The sequence below is a fragment of the Ahaetulla prasina genome, chromosome 6 (assembly GCF_028640845.1).
Source record: "Ahaetulla prasina isolate Xishuangbanna chromosome 6, ASM2864084v1, whole genome shotgun sequence".
In the NCBI taxonomy this organism is placed as follows: domain Eukaryota; kingdom Metazoa; phylum Chordata; class Lepidosauria; order Squamata; family Colubridae; genus Ahaetulla; species Ahaetulla prasina.
Genome location: NC_080544.1, coordinates 72,701,271 through 72,719,134, shown reverse-complemented (window position 1 = coordinate 72,719,134; position 17,864 = coordinate 72,701,271). Strand labels below are relative to the sequence as shown.

Below are 17,864 nucleotides of genomic sequence, written 5' to 3'. Positions count from 1 at the left end.
CTACTTAGGCAAGGGAGAGAACTGGACCTCTCCCTCCATATACTCTTTACTAGCCATGCTGTACAATTGTAAATTGCTGAGAACCCATGTGGAATCAATGAAAGATACTGCATAAATAAATAACCTTCCATTTCTCTTGAGAATACTGATCTCACAGAGAAATTGTATCAGTTACCAACTTAATTCTTAAGGGGGGAAAAGTCTGTTTGCAAATAAATCTATATTTCTTTTTTAAAAAATTCTGTTCTCTTTCAGTAATTGTTTTCTTAATCTTCTACAGCTCCTTTGTGATAGATGTTTTATTATTGGTTTCAACATTAATCAAATGTATTCTTTATTTTCTCTTTTGCCTTATTATTGCTTTTCAATTTATTTGAATTTGTACTGTTTCATATATTGCTCATTTAAGAAAGGCTTCTGCTTAAAACTTTTCTGCTCTGTACACTTCCTATATCTTAATCATGCTGGAAACTTGCATTCTCTAAATTAAATCATCACTTTCCATTTGAGCTTTTTTTATTGTGATTTGAAATTCCCACATTGCTAACTAATGTTATTTCCTTATTGTCAACTTTTCTATCCCATTTTGTAAATTGCAACAATATCTTTATTTTATTTCACTAAACATTACATTAAATGTTCATTTTAGCTATGTTGGCTTATAATGTGTCTATGTTAAAATTCTTGGACTGCTTCCAAGTCTATACTTTCATACAGCTGAAATCTTCTAATCTTCTTAGAAAAGTACACTATATTTGTTGAAACGGTTAGAAACCAATAATTTAACTTCTGCTACATTTTAGCAGAAGCCCATGTTTCAGACTAATGAGTATATAAAATGTTAATTTGTCAGTTAATTAAAGCATAGCATGATTTAAACAAATATTTTATTAAATACTCAGTGTTTTTAACTTATTATTTTGCTATATTTATGTTTCATATATTCTAAAGGGAAAAGGGTCATAACTGAGGCTTAATTATGACATCAAGTTAGTGTCATCTCTTGCCATATGCTAGATAAATAAATAAATAAATAAATAAATAGTGTCAGCTCTTACAACCACAGACACAGATTTTCCAGGACGATATTCAGATCTTTCAACAGTATACCCATGACCACCATAATTGAGTCCTTCTATATTACTGCTGCTCATTATCTTTTCTTCTTATTGTTTCCAATTTTCTACATTTCTCAAGAGAGCTAGTCCCTTTGTATAATGTGTGCAAGATAATTTGAGCCTGGTCATTTGTCCCTGAAACAGAACTCTGGATTTTTGTGATCAACTTAATTCAATTTATTAGATCTAGGCATTATCACAACTTAAAACAACTCTGGGTGGCTCACAATATAACAATAAATAAATAAATAATATACAGTTCAATTAAAAAATATAGCCAGAAAAATCAAAGAAGCAAAACCAGATAAAAATAACCAGGCCCTATGCCAGTTTACATTCCAATTCCAAAGAAAGGCAATGCCAAAGAATGTTCAAACTATCGCACCATTGCACTCATTTCACATGCTAGTAAGGTTATGCTTAAAATCCTACAAGCTAGGCTCCAGCAATATGTGGATCGAGAACTACCAGAAGTAGAGGCAGGATTTCGTAGAGGCAGAGGAACTAGAGATCAAATTGCCAACATACGCTGGATCATGGAGAAAGCTAGGGAGTTCCAGAAAAACATCTACTTCTGCTTCATTGACTATGCTAAAGCCTTTGATTGTGTGGATCACAACAAATTGTGGCAAGTTCTTAAAGAGATGGGAGTACCAGACCATCTTATTTGTCTCTTGAGAAACCTGTATGCGGGTCAAGAAGCCACAGTGAGAACTGGACACGGAACCACTGATTGGTTCAAAATTGGGAAAGGAGTCCGGCAAGGCTGTATACTATCACCCTGCCTATTTAACTTATATGCAGAACACATCATGAGAAAGGCGGGGCTAGATGAATCAAAAATTGGAATTAAGATTGCCGGAAGAAATATCAACAACCTCAGATATGCAGATGATACCACTTTAATGGCAGAAAGCGAAGAGGAACTAAAGAGTCTCTTCATGCGGGTGAAAGAGGAGAGTGCAAAAGTTGGCTTGAAACTCAACATTAAGAAAACTAAAATCATGGCATCCGTCCCTTTCAATTCCTGGCAGATAGATGGTGAAGAAATGGAGGTAGTGACAGATTTTATTTTCCTGGGCTCCAAGATCACCGCAGATGGGGACTGCAGCCAAGAAATTAAAAGACGCTTGCTCCTGGGGAGGAAAGCTATGGCAAATCTAGACAGCATACTAAAAAGTAGAGACATCACCTTGCCAACAAAAGTGCATATAGTCAAAGCTATGGTTTTCCCAGTTGCAATGTATGGTTGAACCATAAGAAAGGCTGAGCGCCAAAGAATTGACGCATTTGAACTCTGGTGCTGGAGAAGACTCCTGCGAGTCCCTTGGACTGCAAGGCGAACAAACAAGTCAGTTCTAGAGGAGATCAGCCCTGACTGCTCTTTAGAAGGCCAGATCCTGAAGATGAAACTGAAATACTTTGGCCATCTAATGAGAAAGAAGGACTCACTGGAGAAGAGCCTAATGCTGGGAAAGATTGAGGGCAAACAAAGAAGGGGACGACAGAGAACAAGGTGGCTGGATGGAGTCACTGAAGCAGTAGGCATGAGTTTAAATGGACTCCAGAGGATGGTAGAGGACAGGAAGGCCTGGAGGAATGTTGTCCATGAGGTTGCGATGGGTCGGCCATGATTTCGCAACTAACAACAATGGCATATAGAGCTTTATGGGTTATAAACAACACTCTGAATTGCACCAGAAAGCAGATGAGAAAGCTGAGACTCAAAGAGTAGCGGTATCATTGTCATGCCACTGCATTCCCTTTGAAGCTTTTGAATTGTCTTCAAAGGCAGCCCCAAGTAGAATTATTTGCAATAGTCAAGCCATGAGGTGATTAGGACCTGAGTGACTATCTGAAGTACCACTTGTTTAGCAACAGTCATAACTTTAACAGCTGCTGAACTAATTGTTATAACATAAAGACTACCTATGTTTCTATTTTAATGTACAGCTTATTTTCCTAATTGGAGAAAAAATTAACACTCATAAGGAAAAAGAGCTATGCTGAAATGCATCTGTGAAGATGAGAGGCTCCAAAACAGCATAGTTAAGGGTCCCTAGAAAAGTTAAAAGTACATAACTTTGTGTCAGAGTATGAATATTCACAAACTAGAATAGATCAGCCAATGAATAGGTATAGCAACTAAGTTAGCCAATGAGGGCATTTGGGCGCTGAGACAGACTGGAGCTAGGGCGTGCCTTAGTCTGCAGCTTCTGAGTCTATGCAGAGAAACTGTAATTAGTCTTCTCTGCTGAAATGAAACTAACTGTTCTCTCCTGCCTTGTGTTTTGCTTGTAACTGAGACTATGTTGAAGAATCTATATTTGTATTGTACATTTATCTTCATGTATTATATGCATATAAAGAAGTTAATGAATCCTGCTGAATCAATTTACCTGTGTGTGCTTTTTGGATTTAATTTCTGCAACAAACTCTGACACTTTGCACATTAACCAACTTTGTATAATATTAAACATGGAAATTTAAAAAAAAGAATCAGGCCAAATTTGAGTTGTGTAGAATTTTCCAAATTTTTAACTTGGATTAGAAAAACTAACAAGAAAAATACTTCATCATCAACAACAGAACAAAAACAACAAACTTATTTAAAATATTTTTTTAAATATTCTTTATCTCATTAGCTAGCTAGCTAGCTAGCTAGCTAGTTATTTTCAATTTCCTAGCACAAATTCATGGGCACTGGCTATGACTTCACAGGTTTCAACTCTTAGGTAGTCTGAAGATAGAACATTTGGCAAAAATTAGTGCATCTTGAGATGGGGTTGGTGTGCTGCTGTGAGAGTAATAAAGGAGAATATTTGTAACTCAGAGTTGAAATGATAGCACCAGAGTTGGTGCTTTCCGAGCTTGCTTGTTTCTTGCAGACGTTTCATTACCCAAATTAGGTAACATCATCAGTGCATGCTATGAGAATGCAAGGTTTGTGTGGTGTACCTAATTGTGGTTTTCGGTGGATGATTAGCTTGGTGTGATTTATGAGTAGCTGAGACAAACAGATTCATTGGCTTGGGAAAAGAGAAAAGGAGGAACCTTGGGAATGTAGAAGAAAAGGTTGGAATATGAAAAGTATGAAGATTCAGAGAGCCTCAGAGAGTCATAGATGAAACAGCTTATCTAGATCCTTTCTGAAATTCTATATGTATCATCAACCTCACCTTGTGTCTAAAAATATATCCTAATTTCTTTCCTCCCCCTTTTTTAAACTTGCATATTTTCATTTTTATTTCTTTTACTTGTACCCGATTACTGGCCTTTTGACTATATTTAGAGTTTAATTTGGTAATAGTTTATATATGCCCTCAAGATTCACTAGAGCCAGTTGGCCTTTGATTACTATTTGTTTACAATAGAAGATAATAGCTAAGCAATAATACCAAAGTGTTCATTCAAATTTATGCAAGTCATTTTATTAAGAAAAATTAACTAAAACAATTTATTTGCTGTATTCCAGTTATACTTCACACAGAATTTCTTAAAAAACAAACCTTCCTTCCAATTTTTGATGCTAGATTAAAAAAACCCCAAATCTTAGAAATTATATTTAAATCATGTTTATTTATGATAAACCTTTTAATACATATTGCTTTGTAATCAATGCATTAATATTATGAACATACCAGAAGAACTCAGAAACAGTCCAAATTGGAATCAAAGACTTATATAATTACCTTCTCCACCTGTTTGTTTTTAGAAATCATGATTATACCTGAATACATATTAAATTCAAAAATTAATCTGAGGCTTACATTTGATAATTCAAAGACAAAAACTTATTTACTCATAGTACTACATCTGCTAGCAACTCAAAATTGTTAGGTTAATTATCACCTCTCCATTTATGTTAAAATGGTATACAAGCCAAATTAATTTCAAAAATAGGACCAATGAATTTAAGATCTAAATGAGAACAGAGAAATATTAATTGAAACATCTATTTGATAGAAATAAATGTTCTTATTATAATTTTATTTTGTTGAATGGATCAAAAAACTTAAATTTCATTATCTCACATATTTTGTTGCTAAATTGCTAAACTAGCTAGGCAGTAGAAATTAGTCAGTTCGTTTAAACAAATTGAATACCAGAACAAATTTATACCATTAAACATTACAGAAATGTTACATAAAACATTACAGAAATGTTACAATACCATAAAATTTACATTTTATGGTATTAAAAGTCATACTTAGCAGTAATGATTTCCCCCCAAAAAATATAAAGGCAAAATTATTTTTTTAAAAGATTTTTCTTCCCCATGCAATCCACCTCAGGTTCCTTATAATTTAGGCTGCTAAAAATCATGTACACTATTTTAATCTATTAAATAACTAAATATTTTCTAGTTAATAACTAACATACCTTTCAGTAAAAACATCCATAAAGGCTTCAGCACTAAAGTTACTTATTGAAGAATCCGTTCTTTGAATTCAATACAGCTTATACAATGTAAGTTGGCATGAAATTACATACTTAATATATCGAAACTTCTTTACACAGATCACTGAAGATTTTTTTAATAGGAATTGGCAGGTAAACCTTCTTACCTCTGCTTGCTATAAGAGGTCTCTTGATGTAGTTAATATGAAATACTGTCAACTCATTTGTACAGCTACATTAATTCCTACTCTTTGGGGAACCTGAAGATGATGCAATGATAGACAATGTGATAAAACAGCAAATTGTGAAAGACAGGTAGTGATGTCAATTGTATTTCATTAAAAAGCCATCCTATGTCTTAGACAGTAAGCAATAAGCAGTGAAGAGATCACACTTTTCAGTCATCATTAGTTATTTTCACTGTAACTGAGTAGAGTATTTTCTGAGTATTAAAGCTTTCTTAGAATAGAACTTGGGAAGCAGCAAACTAAGTCATTGAAATTCTATGATGACCAATTTACAGTAAACATTGCAAGAAAAGTCAATTTTTAGCATTAATATTAGATCCTTCCATACTATGTAGCATATTGGGCAGCAAGGGATCTACAGCATTTTCAGTCTTGGGTAAGTACTTCAGCATCTTCCCATATGATGTTTACAATCTTTAAGTTTTTAACATTCTTCGCCATGTATTTCGAGGGCTTCCTCTTGGTCATTTGGCATCGGGAAGGTCCACCTGATTGCTGTCTTGGGTTTAATTGTTCTCCATATGGAGAATGTGACTACAAGTTGGGGTCTTCTGCATGTGACAATGTTATGCAGTTTGCTGGAGAAATTCTTTTGAAGCACTTCTTTATTAGTAATATGGTCAAAATAGTGAATCTTTAGGATTCAGCGAAGAAATCTTTGTTGGAAGATGTCAAGCCTCTTGTTAATACTTGCTGATACCTTCCAAGTCTTGGGATAAATGGCTGTAAGATCACTATAGAAACAAGCAAATGGAATTTCAATTTCAATGATACAGACAATGAGAACCAGATTTTATTCATCCTCTGAAAAACAGCTGTTGCTTTTCATTGAAGCACTTGACATCCATTTCTGCATCTCCATTTTGGGCTATTACACACTCAAATATGTAAATAGGTGATTTCCCCTTATCTGTGCAGTGGAGCTGCATATACTGTACATAATTTTTGATTTCTTGGCACTTATCTGAGGCCAATTTTGCTTGCTTCTTCAACTAAGGCAGTCGTCACTTCTTGTAGTTTCATTTTATCTTCCTCAAATACGGCAATATCATCTGCAAAATCCAGGTCACCAAGACAGTGTTGGTCAAAATAATGAATGACTTTCCTGATATGTGATGTTCATTGCATAACATAGTTTAGACTGAAATGGATCCCAGCAGTCAGCAATCTCTATTCAAGGTATCATTTTAGGAAGGAAAATGTTATCATATAACTTCCAATGAAAAAATGAAGGGCAAGTACACAATCTCACTAATTATCACAAGCTTCTCAAGAATTTCCTAATCCAGCCATACCCTGAAGCACATGGAGTTTATTAACTGGAGTATGGACTATGGTTTAATTGAACTCATTTTAGCAGCAGCATCACCACCAACTTCATAAATTTTATCCTCAAGGAAGCCATTTAATGCATAATGCAATAGCACCTAAACTTATATACTGCTTCACATTGCTTTTATAGCCCTTTATAAGAAGTTTACAGAATCAGCATATTGTCCTCAACAATCTGGGTCCTCATTTTACCCATCTCAGAAGGATGGAAGGCTGAGTCAGCCTTGAGCCTGGTGAGATTCAATCTGCCAAATTGCAGATAGCTGGCAGTCAGCAAAACAGCCTGCACTCTAACCAATGCGCCACCGTGGCTCTTATACTTGGCACTTATCTGAGGCCAATTTTGCTTGCTTCTTCAACTAAGGCAGTCGTCACTTCTTGTAGTTTCATTTTATCTTCCTCAAATACGGCAATATCATCTGCAAAATCCAGGTCACCAAGACAGTGTTGGTCAAAATAATGAATGACTTTCCTGATATGTGATGTTCATTGCATAACATAGTTTAGACTGAAATGGATCCCAGCAGTCAGCAAAACAGCCTGCACTCTAACCAATGCGCCACCGTGGCTCTTATACTTGGCACTTAGCAATAGCAATAGCAATAGCACCTAAACTTATATACTGCTTCACATTGCTTTTATAGCCCTTTATAAGAAGTTTACAGAATCAGCATATTGTCCTCAACAATCTGGGTCCTCATTTTACCCATCTCAGAAGGATGGAAGGCTGAGTCAGCCTTGAGCCTGGTGAGATTCAATCTGCCAAATTGCAGATAGCTGGCAGTCAGCAAAAACAGCCTGCACTCTAACCAATGCGCCACCGTGGCTCTTATACTTGGCACTTAGCAATAGCAATAGCAATAGCACCTAAACTTATATACTGCTTCACATTGCTTTTATAGCCCTTTATAAGAAGTTTACAGAATCAGCATATTGTCCTCAACAATCTGGATTTTACTGACCTTGGAAGGATAAGAATAAATCAACCTTGAGCCATTCAGAATTGAACTCCTAGAGTGACCAGTGAGTTAGCCTGTAATACTGCATTCTAACCACTGCACCACCATGGCTCTTTATCTGATATAATCAAAATAAACGGTCTCTGATTACAAGTTGAAGGGGATTGTGGGAGCAACTGAGGCCAGGAAGTATTTTAGGTAGTTATGTATTGTCAGCCTTCCAAACAACAAACAAGTCAGTTCTAGAGGAGATCAGCCCTGACTGCTCTTTAGAAGGCCAGATCCTGAAGATGAAACTGAAATACTTTGGCCATCTAATGAGAAAGAAGGACTCACTGGAGAAGAGCCTAATGCTGGGAAAGATTGAGGGCAAACAAAGAAGGGGACGACAGAGAACAAGGTGGCTGGATGGAGTCACTGAAGCAGTAGGCATGAGTTTAAATGGACTCCAGAGGATGGTAGAGGACAGGAAGGCCTGGAGGAATGTTGTCCATGAGGTTGCGATGGGTCGGACATGATTTCGCAACTAACAACAATGCCATATAGAGCTTTATGGGTTATAAACAACACTCTGAATTGCACCAGAAAGCAGATGAGAAAGCTGAGACTCAAAGAGTAGCGGTATCATTGTCATGCCACTGCATTCCCTTTGAAGCTTTTGAATTGTCTTCAAAGGCAGCCCCAAATAGAATTATTTGCAATAGTCAAGCCATGAGGTGATTAGGACCTGAGTGACTATCTGAAGTACCACTTGTTTAGCAACAGTCATAACTTTAACAGCTGCTGAACTAATTGTTATAACATAAAGACTACCTATGTTTCTATTTTAATGTACAGCTTATTTTCCTAATTGGAGAAAAAATTAACACTCATAAGGAAAAAGAGCTATGCTGAAATGCATCTGTGAAGATGAGAGGCTCCAAAACAGCATAGTTAAGGGTCCCTAGAAAAGTTAAAAGTACATAACTTTGTGTCAGAGTATGAATATTCACAAACTAGAATAGATCAGCCAATGAATAGGTATAGCAACTAAGTTAGCCAATGAGGGCATTTGGGCGCTGAGACAGACTGGAGCTAGGGCGTGCCTTAGTCTGCAGCTTCTGAGTCTATGCAGAGAAACTGAAACTAGTCTTCTCTGCTGAAATGAAACTAACTGTTCTCTCCTGCCTTGTGTTTTGCTTGTAACTGAGACTATGTTGAAGAATCTATATTTGTATTGTACATTTATCTTCATGTATTATATGCATATAAAGAAGTTAATGAATCCTGCTGAATCAATTTACCTGTGTGTGCTTTTTGGATTTAATTTTTGCAACAAACTCTGACACTTTGCACATTAACCAACTTTGTATAATATTAAACATGGAAATTTAAAAAAAAGAATCAGGCCAAATTTGAGTCGTGTAGAATTTTCCAAATTTTTAACTTGGATTAGAAAAACTAACAAGAAAAATACTTCATCATCAACAACAGAACAAAAACAACAAACTTATTTAAAATATTTTTTAAAATATTCTTTATCTCATTAGCTAGCTAGCTAGTTATTTTCAATTTCCTAGCACAAATTCATGGGCACTGGCTCTGACTTCACAGGTTTCAACTCTTAGGTAGTCTGAAGATAGAACATTTGGCAAAAATTAGTGCATCTTGAGATGGGGTTGGTGTGCTGCTGTGAGAGTAATAAAGGAGAATATTTGTAACTCAGAGTTGAAATGATAGCACCAGAGTTGGTGCTTTCCGAGCTTGCTTGTTCCTTGCAGACGTTTCATTACCCAAATTAGGTAACATCATCAGTGCATGCTATGAGAATGCAAGGTTTGTGTGGTGTACCTAATTGTGGTTTTCGGTGGATGATTAGCTTGGTGTGATTTATGAGTAGCTGAGACAAACAGATTCATTGGCTTGGGAAAAGAGAAAAGGAGGAACCTTGGGAATGTAGAAGAAAAGGTTGGAATATGAAAAGTATGAAGACTCAGAGAGCCTCAGAGAGTCATAGATGAAACAGCTTATCTAGATCCTTTCTGAAATTCTATATGTATCATCAACCTCACCTTGTGTCTAAAAATATATCCTAATTTCTTTCCTCCCCCTTTTTTAAACTTGCATATTTTCATTTTTATTTCTTTTACTTGTACCCGATTACTGGCCTTTTGACTATATTTAGAGTTTAATTTGGTAATAGTTTATATATGCCCTCAAGATTCACTAGAGCCAGTTGGCCTTTGATTACTATTTGTTTACAATAGAAGATAATAGCTAAGCAATAATACCAAAGTGTTCATTCAAATTTATGCAAGTCATTTTATTAAGAAAAATTAACTAAAACAATTTATTTGCTGTATTCCAGTTATACTTCACACAGAATTTCTTAAAAAACAAACCTTCCTTCCAATGTTTGATGCTAGATTAAAAAAACCCTAAATCTTAGAAATTATATTTAAATCATGTTTATTTATGATAAACCTTTTAATACATATTGCTTTGTAATCAATGCATTAATATTATGAACATACCAGAAGAACTCAGAAACAGTCCAAATTGGAATCAAAGACTTATATAATTACCTTCTCTACCTGTTTGTTTTTAGAAATCATGATTATACCTGAATACATATTAAATTCAAAAATTAATCTGAGGTTTACATTTGATAACTGAAAGACAAAAACTTATTTACTCATAGTACTACATCTGCTAGCAACTCAAAATTGTTAGGTTAATTGTCACCTCTCCATTTATGTTAAAATGGTATACAAGCCAAATTAATTTCAAAAATAGGACCAATGAATTTAAGATCTAAATGAGAACAGAGAAATATTAATTGAAACATCTATTTGATAGAAATAAATGTTCTTATTATAATTTTATTTTGTTGAATGGATCAAAAAACTTAAATTTCATTATCTCACATATTTTGTTGCTAAATTGCTAAACTAGCTAGGCAGTAGAAATTAGTCAGTTCGTTTAAACAAATTGAATACCAGAACAAATTTATACCATTAAACACTACAGAAATGTTACATAAAACATTACAGAAATGTTACAATACCATAAAATTTACATTTTATGGTATTAAAAGTCATACTTAGCAGTAATGATTTCCCCCCAAAAAATATAAAGGCAAAATTATTTTTTAAAAAGATTTTTCTTCCCCATGCAATCCACCTCAGGTTCCTTATAATTTAGGCTGCTAAAAATCATGTACACTATTTTAATCTATTAAATAACTAAATATTTTCTAGTTAATAACTAACATACCTTTCAGTAAAAACATCCATAAAGGCTTCAGCACTAAAGTTACTTATTGAAGAATCCGTTCTTTGAATTCAATACAGCTTATACAATGTAAGTTGGCATGAAATTACATACTTAATATATCGAAACTTCTTTACACAGATCACTGAAGATTTTTTTAATAGGAATTGGCAGGTAAACCTTCTTACCTCTGCTTGCTATAAGAGGTCTCTTGATGTAGTTAATATGAAATACTGTCAACTCATTTGTACAGCTACATTAATTCCTACTCTCTGGGGAACCTGAAGACGATGCAATGATAGACAATGTGATAAAACAGCAAATTGTGAAAGACAGGTAGTGATGTCAATTGTATTTCATTAAAAAGCCATCCTATGTCTTAGACAGTAAGAGCAGCAGTGAAGAGATCACACTTTTCAGTCATCATTAGTTATTTTCACTGTAACTGAGTAGAGTATTTTCAGAGTATTTTCTGAGTATTAAAGCTTTCTTAGAATAGAACTTGGGAAGCAGCAAACTAAGTCATTGAAATTCTATGATGACCAATTTACAGTAAACATTGCAAGAAAAGTCAATTTTTAACATTAATATTAGATCCTTCCATACTATGTAGCATATTGGGCAGCAAGGGATCTACAGCATTTTCAGTCTTGGGTAAGTACTTCAGCATCTTCCTATATGATGTTTACAATCTTTAAGTTTTTAACATTCTTCGCCATGTATTTAGAGGGCTTCCTCTTGGTCATTTGGCATCGGGAAGGTCCACCTGATTGCTGTCTTGGGTTTAATTGTTCTCCATATGGAGAATGTGACTACAAGTTGGGGTCTTCTGCATGTGACAATGTTATGCAGTTTGCTGGAGAAATTCTTTTGAAGCACTTCTTTATTAGTAATATGGTCAAAATAGTGAATCTTTAGGATTCAGCGAAGAAATCTTTGTTGGAAGATGTCAAGCCTCTTGTTAATACTTGCTGATACCTTCCAAGTCTTGGGATAAATGGCTGTAAGATCACTATAGAAACAAGCAAATGGAATTTAAATTTCAATGATACAGACAATGAGAACCAGATTTTATTCATCCTCTGAAAAACAGCTGTTGCTTTTCATTGAAGCACTTGACATCCATTTCTGCATCTCCATTTTGGGCTATTACACACTCAAATATGTAAATAGGTGGTTTCCCCTTATCTGTGCAGTGGAGCTGCATATACTGTACATAATTTTTGATTTCTTGGCACTTATCTGAGGCCAATTTTGCTTGCTTCTTCAACTAAGGCAGTCGTCACTTCTTGTAGTTTCATTTTATCTTCCTCAAATACGGCAATATCATCTGCAAAATCCAGGTCACCAAGACGGTCTTGGTCAAAATAATGAATGACTTTCCTGATATGTGATGTTCATTGCATAACATAGTTTAGACTGAAATGGATCCCAGCAGTCAGCAATCTCTATTCAAGGTATCATTTTAGGAAGGAAAATGTTATCATATAACTTCCAATGAAAAAATGAAGGGCAAGTACACAATTTAACTAATTATCACAAGCTTCTCAAGAATTTCCTAATCCAGCCATACCCTGAAGCACATGGAGTTTATTAACTGGAGTATGGACTATGGTTTAATTGAACTCATTTTAGCAGCAGCATCACCACCAACTTCATAAATTTTATCCTCAAGGAAGCCATTTAATGCATAATGCAATAATATCATTTTAAGTATATTGGCTGCAACTGACTGACAGCTACTTTTGAATTCATGAAAATACTTTTAAGTTTTTAGGTATGTGTGTAGAACTCATCCAAATATAGATATGTATTAGACATCTTTAAAAATGTATTAGGCTTTCTAAAGTGAAGCAAAGCAAAAGTCTCTTCAAAGTGACTAGAACTTAATTTGAATTCTAAAATTTATTGGTGATCTGCAGTTTAGGACTTCCAGAAGCCAAATATTATCTGAAAAAAGTTATTATGTCTTCAGTTTTCGATGGCACAATGGATAGAGGGGAATAGATAGATTTAACATCTTATTATCTGGAGAAATGGTTCAGGAAGGTTCTCTGATTGGGAGAAAGATAAAGAGATTGACAAATATCTGTTTCTGCCCAGTGAAGCATAATTAACCTCATGTGGTATCAGTATCTGTCTGGAGATAGGAAGACTTGGGAGATACTGCTCAGGAGTTTATAACCAATGACTAGAGGGAGAGGATATATTTTCAAAATAAAAATACTGGGATGAATAAGGAATCTAGCCACTCCCACTTTAAAGGAAAAGACATGTTGTCAGAATAGAAGCAAAGTAAATAGCTGTGACACAAAACAACCTGATCATCTTGAACTTATAACTGCTTTTTCAGTCTCTGTATTCCATTTAGCTTCTTGCTTAACTGTTCTCCTTATCAGCTGCCAGGAGCAAAGGTATGGAAATTTTTTACAAGCCAAGGATTCTTTATAAAGAAATGATTTAATTAGACACCAAGAAAATAACATTTTTCTTTTTATGTTTCAATGAACTTGTTTATTTTAATAACTCTGTTTATTTGATGACTTGCTTCCTGGTTATATGGCAGCCAAAAGTCTTCAGGTGCTAGGTCCCAATCTTGGCTCGGATAAAGTTTCCCTTTTCATTTATTTATTATTTAGAGTATAGCAATAGCAATAGCACCTAGACTTATATACCATTTCACAGTGCTTTTACAGCCCTTTCTAAGTGGTTTACAGAGCTGGCATATTGCCCCCAACAATCTGGGTCCTCATTTTACCCATCTCAGAAGGATGGAAGGCTGAGTCAGCCTTGAGCCTGGTGAGATTCAATCTGCCAAATTGCAGATAGCTGGCAGTCAGCAAAAACAGCCTGCACTCTAACCAATGCGCCACCGTGGCTCTTATACTTGGCACTTAGCAATAGCACCTAAACTTATATACTGCTTCACATTGCTTTTATAGCCCTTTATAAGAAGTTTACAGAATCAGCATATTGTCCTCAACAATCTGGATTTTACTGACCTTGGAAGGATAAGAATAAATCAACCTTGAGCCATTCAGAATTGAACTCCTAGAGTGACCAGTGAGTTAGCCTGTAATACTGCATTCTAACCACTGCACCACCATGGCTCTTTATCTGATATAATCAAAGTAAACGGTCTCTGATTACAAGTTGAAGGGGATTGTGGGAGCAACTGAGGCCAGGAAGTATTTTAGGTAGTTATGTATTGTCAGCCTTCCAAACAACAAACAAGTAATAAACAGAAGGAGCTGGGAATTTGCAGCTTTAATTTCTTTAATGGTCTCCCTTTGACTCTTAATTCTATAGAGTACAGTATTTAAAATTGTAAAATTGTAAGGCTCGCATATTCTTATTCATCCAGGCTTTTAAAATCATTACAATGATTCTGACATATTTTGATCAATATGATAAGTTACTATTTTGTGTAATCACTACACATTTTCCAAAAATATATTTTAAATAAAGTTCAGTAAGGGCTAATAGACAAATTCATGGGAGAAAATGAAAAATATTTATTCTCAAATAGATTATATTTATTGGAATAGAAAATTTTGTGTTGACATGTAAGAAGTGGTTGTAATGAATACCTCCTAAAATGAAATATTTTTCACCCATTTATATAAATATTTAACGTATTTTCTTTAATATTGTGATACGAAGAGAGCTATGAATCAAGAAGATGAAGGCATTTCAGAATGGATTTGAAGAACAGAACTTAAGTTGTATCCTCATTAATTCATTAGAACAAAAACATTGAATCTGAGTGAGAAAGAAAATACGATAAACACTAGAAAAAAACAATGTTGTAAACAGTGCTATTAAAAATCATCCAGTAATGATAGTTAGGAAGACAAATATCATCAAATTGTCCTTTCCCTAAAATCTTGATAAGCCAAATTAATAAATAATATGAAAAAGGCAGAATATCTCATATTCAATAGGTAGAAAGCCAAGACAGCAATGTAAAATACTTTTACAAGGAGTTCCTCTGAGCTTTGATTTACATTTATTATAATTTTATTTTTATTATAGTCAATACTTAAATTTTAAATATATTCAATATATCCTACATTAGTCATATCAACTAACATATCTCTTTAAAGAAAGATAATTTGTTTCATGAATGATCACAATGCAAGTGACTTACTACATGGAAAAATTGGTTAAAATTATTTGGTTGAAAGACATCCTAAATAATCTTTCTAAGAATCCACCAATGATTTATTTGTTATGCTAAATAAAAATAATCTTAAACATTATTGATATCTCCTTGGTCAACTATTACCTAAAAGGAATTTAATTAGACAATCCTGATGGACAGTTTTATATAAAGAGAGTTCTCAAAAATGTATTTGTTACTAACAAACAGTTCATAATTGTTGAATCATCCTATTTATAGCAAATCCCAAAGGTGCTTTTTCTAGAGGCAACTGAACTTTCCTGTTTTTCTTTGAAGACATTTTGGTTGTCATCCAAAAAGCTTCCTCAGCTCTGACTAAACGGTGGAGAATAGAAGGATTTATACAACTATGACCTCGATGACTGAAAATCTCCATAGATATTTATAGCAAATATAAAACTACTGCATTCCAAGCCAAATGGTTCTAAAATGAAATACCAATCAATCACATATTGATGATACACTATCAAAAGAATGCATTGCAACTATAAACAATTCATAAAGTTCCAAACATTCAGCAAATGCATTGTTATTCATTGTATGTGTTTTTTACCTGCATATGGAATAGGAGCATCTTTATCCAAAGCAACTAATGGAGGATCCAGTATGACTGTATCATTGTTTTCAGTAATAACTCCATGATACGATGTTTCAATCCATGGTTTGTGCTTGTTTACTAAAAAAAAAAAACATATTTCATTAGTATAAAACAAAAGTAATTTCATTTTTTAGTTTTTATGTTTGCTTCTGAAATGAGAATTGATTACATATAAAATAATTTTCACTGGATAATTTGAGAACATCCAAAGTTTAGCTACATGAATAATTGAAATTAAACTTGAAATATATCATTATTATTGTATCAGTTTCTCAAGTTCTCCCAAAGCCAAGGTAGGGAGAAAAATCTTCAGAATCAAGTGTGACATTTTTTCTAGGTATTATAATAACTAAATAATATTTACTAAAATAATAACCATCACCTCTACTATCATCCAGTACAAAGTACATACTCAAATTAAACCTCCCACTATTCCCTTCAGTTAATTATTTTATGCAATACAGAGAGAAATAATAAACAAAAGAAATTAACTAAAACAATTTATTTGTTATGCTAAATAAAATAATCTTAAACATTATTGATATCTCCTTGGTCAACTATTACCTAAAAGGAATTTAATTAGACAATCCTGATGGACAGTTTTATATAAAGAGTTCTCAAAATGTATTTGTTACTAACAAACAGTTCAAAATTGTTGAATCATCCTATTTATAGCAAATATAAAACTACTGCATTCCAAGCCAAATGGTTCTAAAATGAAATATTTTTCACCCATTTATATAAATATTTAACGATTTTCTTTAATATTGTGATACGAAGAGAGCTATGAATCAAGAAGATGAAGGCATTTCAGAATGGATTTGAAGAACAGAACTTAAGTTGTATCCTCATTAATTCATTAGAACAAAACATTGAATCTGAGTGAGAAAGAAAATACGATAAACACTAGAAAAAACAATGTTGTAAACAGTGCTATTAAAAATCATCCAGTACAAAGTACATACTCAAATTAAACCTCCCACTATTCCTTCAGTTAATTATTTTATGCAATACAGAGAAATATTAATTGAAACATCTATTTGATAGAAATAAATGTTCTTATTATAATTTTATTTTGTTGAATGGATCAAAAAACTTAAATTTCATTATCTCACATATTTTGTTGCTAAATTGCTAAACTAGCTAGGCAGTAGAAATTAGTCAGTTCGTTTAAAACAAATTGAATACCAGAACAAATTTATACCATTAAACATTACAGAAATGTTACAATACCATAAAATTTACATTTTATGGTATTAAAAGTCATACTTAGCAGTAATGATTTAAAAGAATATATGGCCACAATTTATTCTCCACACTCTTTCTACAAGACAAACCATTATCTGTCAAAATTAATGCAGGCATCATGTTGTAGTTATAACCAATTATTAAAGACTGTGATCATATCCTTGTCTTGACTTTGGTTAATCCTGCTTCGCCGAACATTGTCAATCCTAGCAAAGTCAGTTTAATCTCCTTACAGAAAATACAGCAAAGTCTTGACCTTAAATATTGTAATCAGAGGAGCAATGTATTTAACTTTCTAACTTGCAAGAAAGACTATAATAAACAAAAGAAATTAAAGCCAGGAGACAAAATGAAATCTAAATCTAAAAGCACATGCTATAGTTCTTGGAACACTTGCAAATAATCTTTATTTTCACATATGTGTAACTAATTCATACATCTTTTTGTTCTTGTTCCTTCCTCTTTTGGAGGATTTCATAACTCTGTCCAACTGCAATATTCTGTGTCTTCCCTTCCTTTCAAATC

General features: G+C 33.8%; 1 protein-coding gene across 1 annotated transcript in view; it reads right to left on the bottom strand.

The window, feature by feature from the left end:
- CLSTN2 (calsyntenin 2) overlaps nucleotides 1-17,864 on the bottom strand; it is a 322,206-nt gene that overhangs the window by 194,306 nt on the left and 110,036 nt on the right. Inside the window, exon 2 of the mRNA XM_058188868.1 lies at nucleotides 16,047-16,169. Coding sequence (XP_058044851.1) covers nucleotides 16,047-16,169 — 123 coding nt within the window. The remainder of the gene's footprint in view (nucleotides 1-16,046; nucleotides 16,170-17,864) is intronic.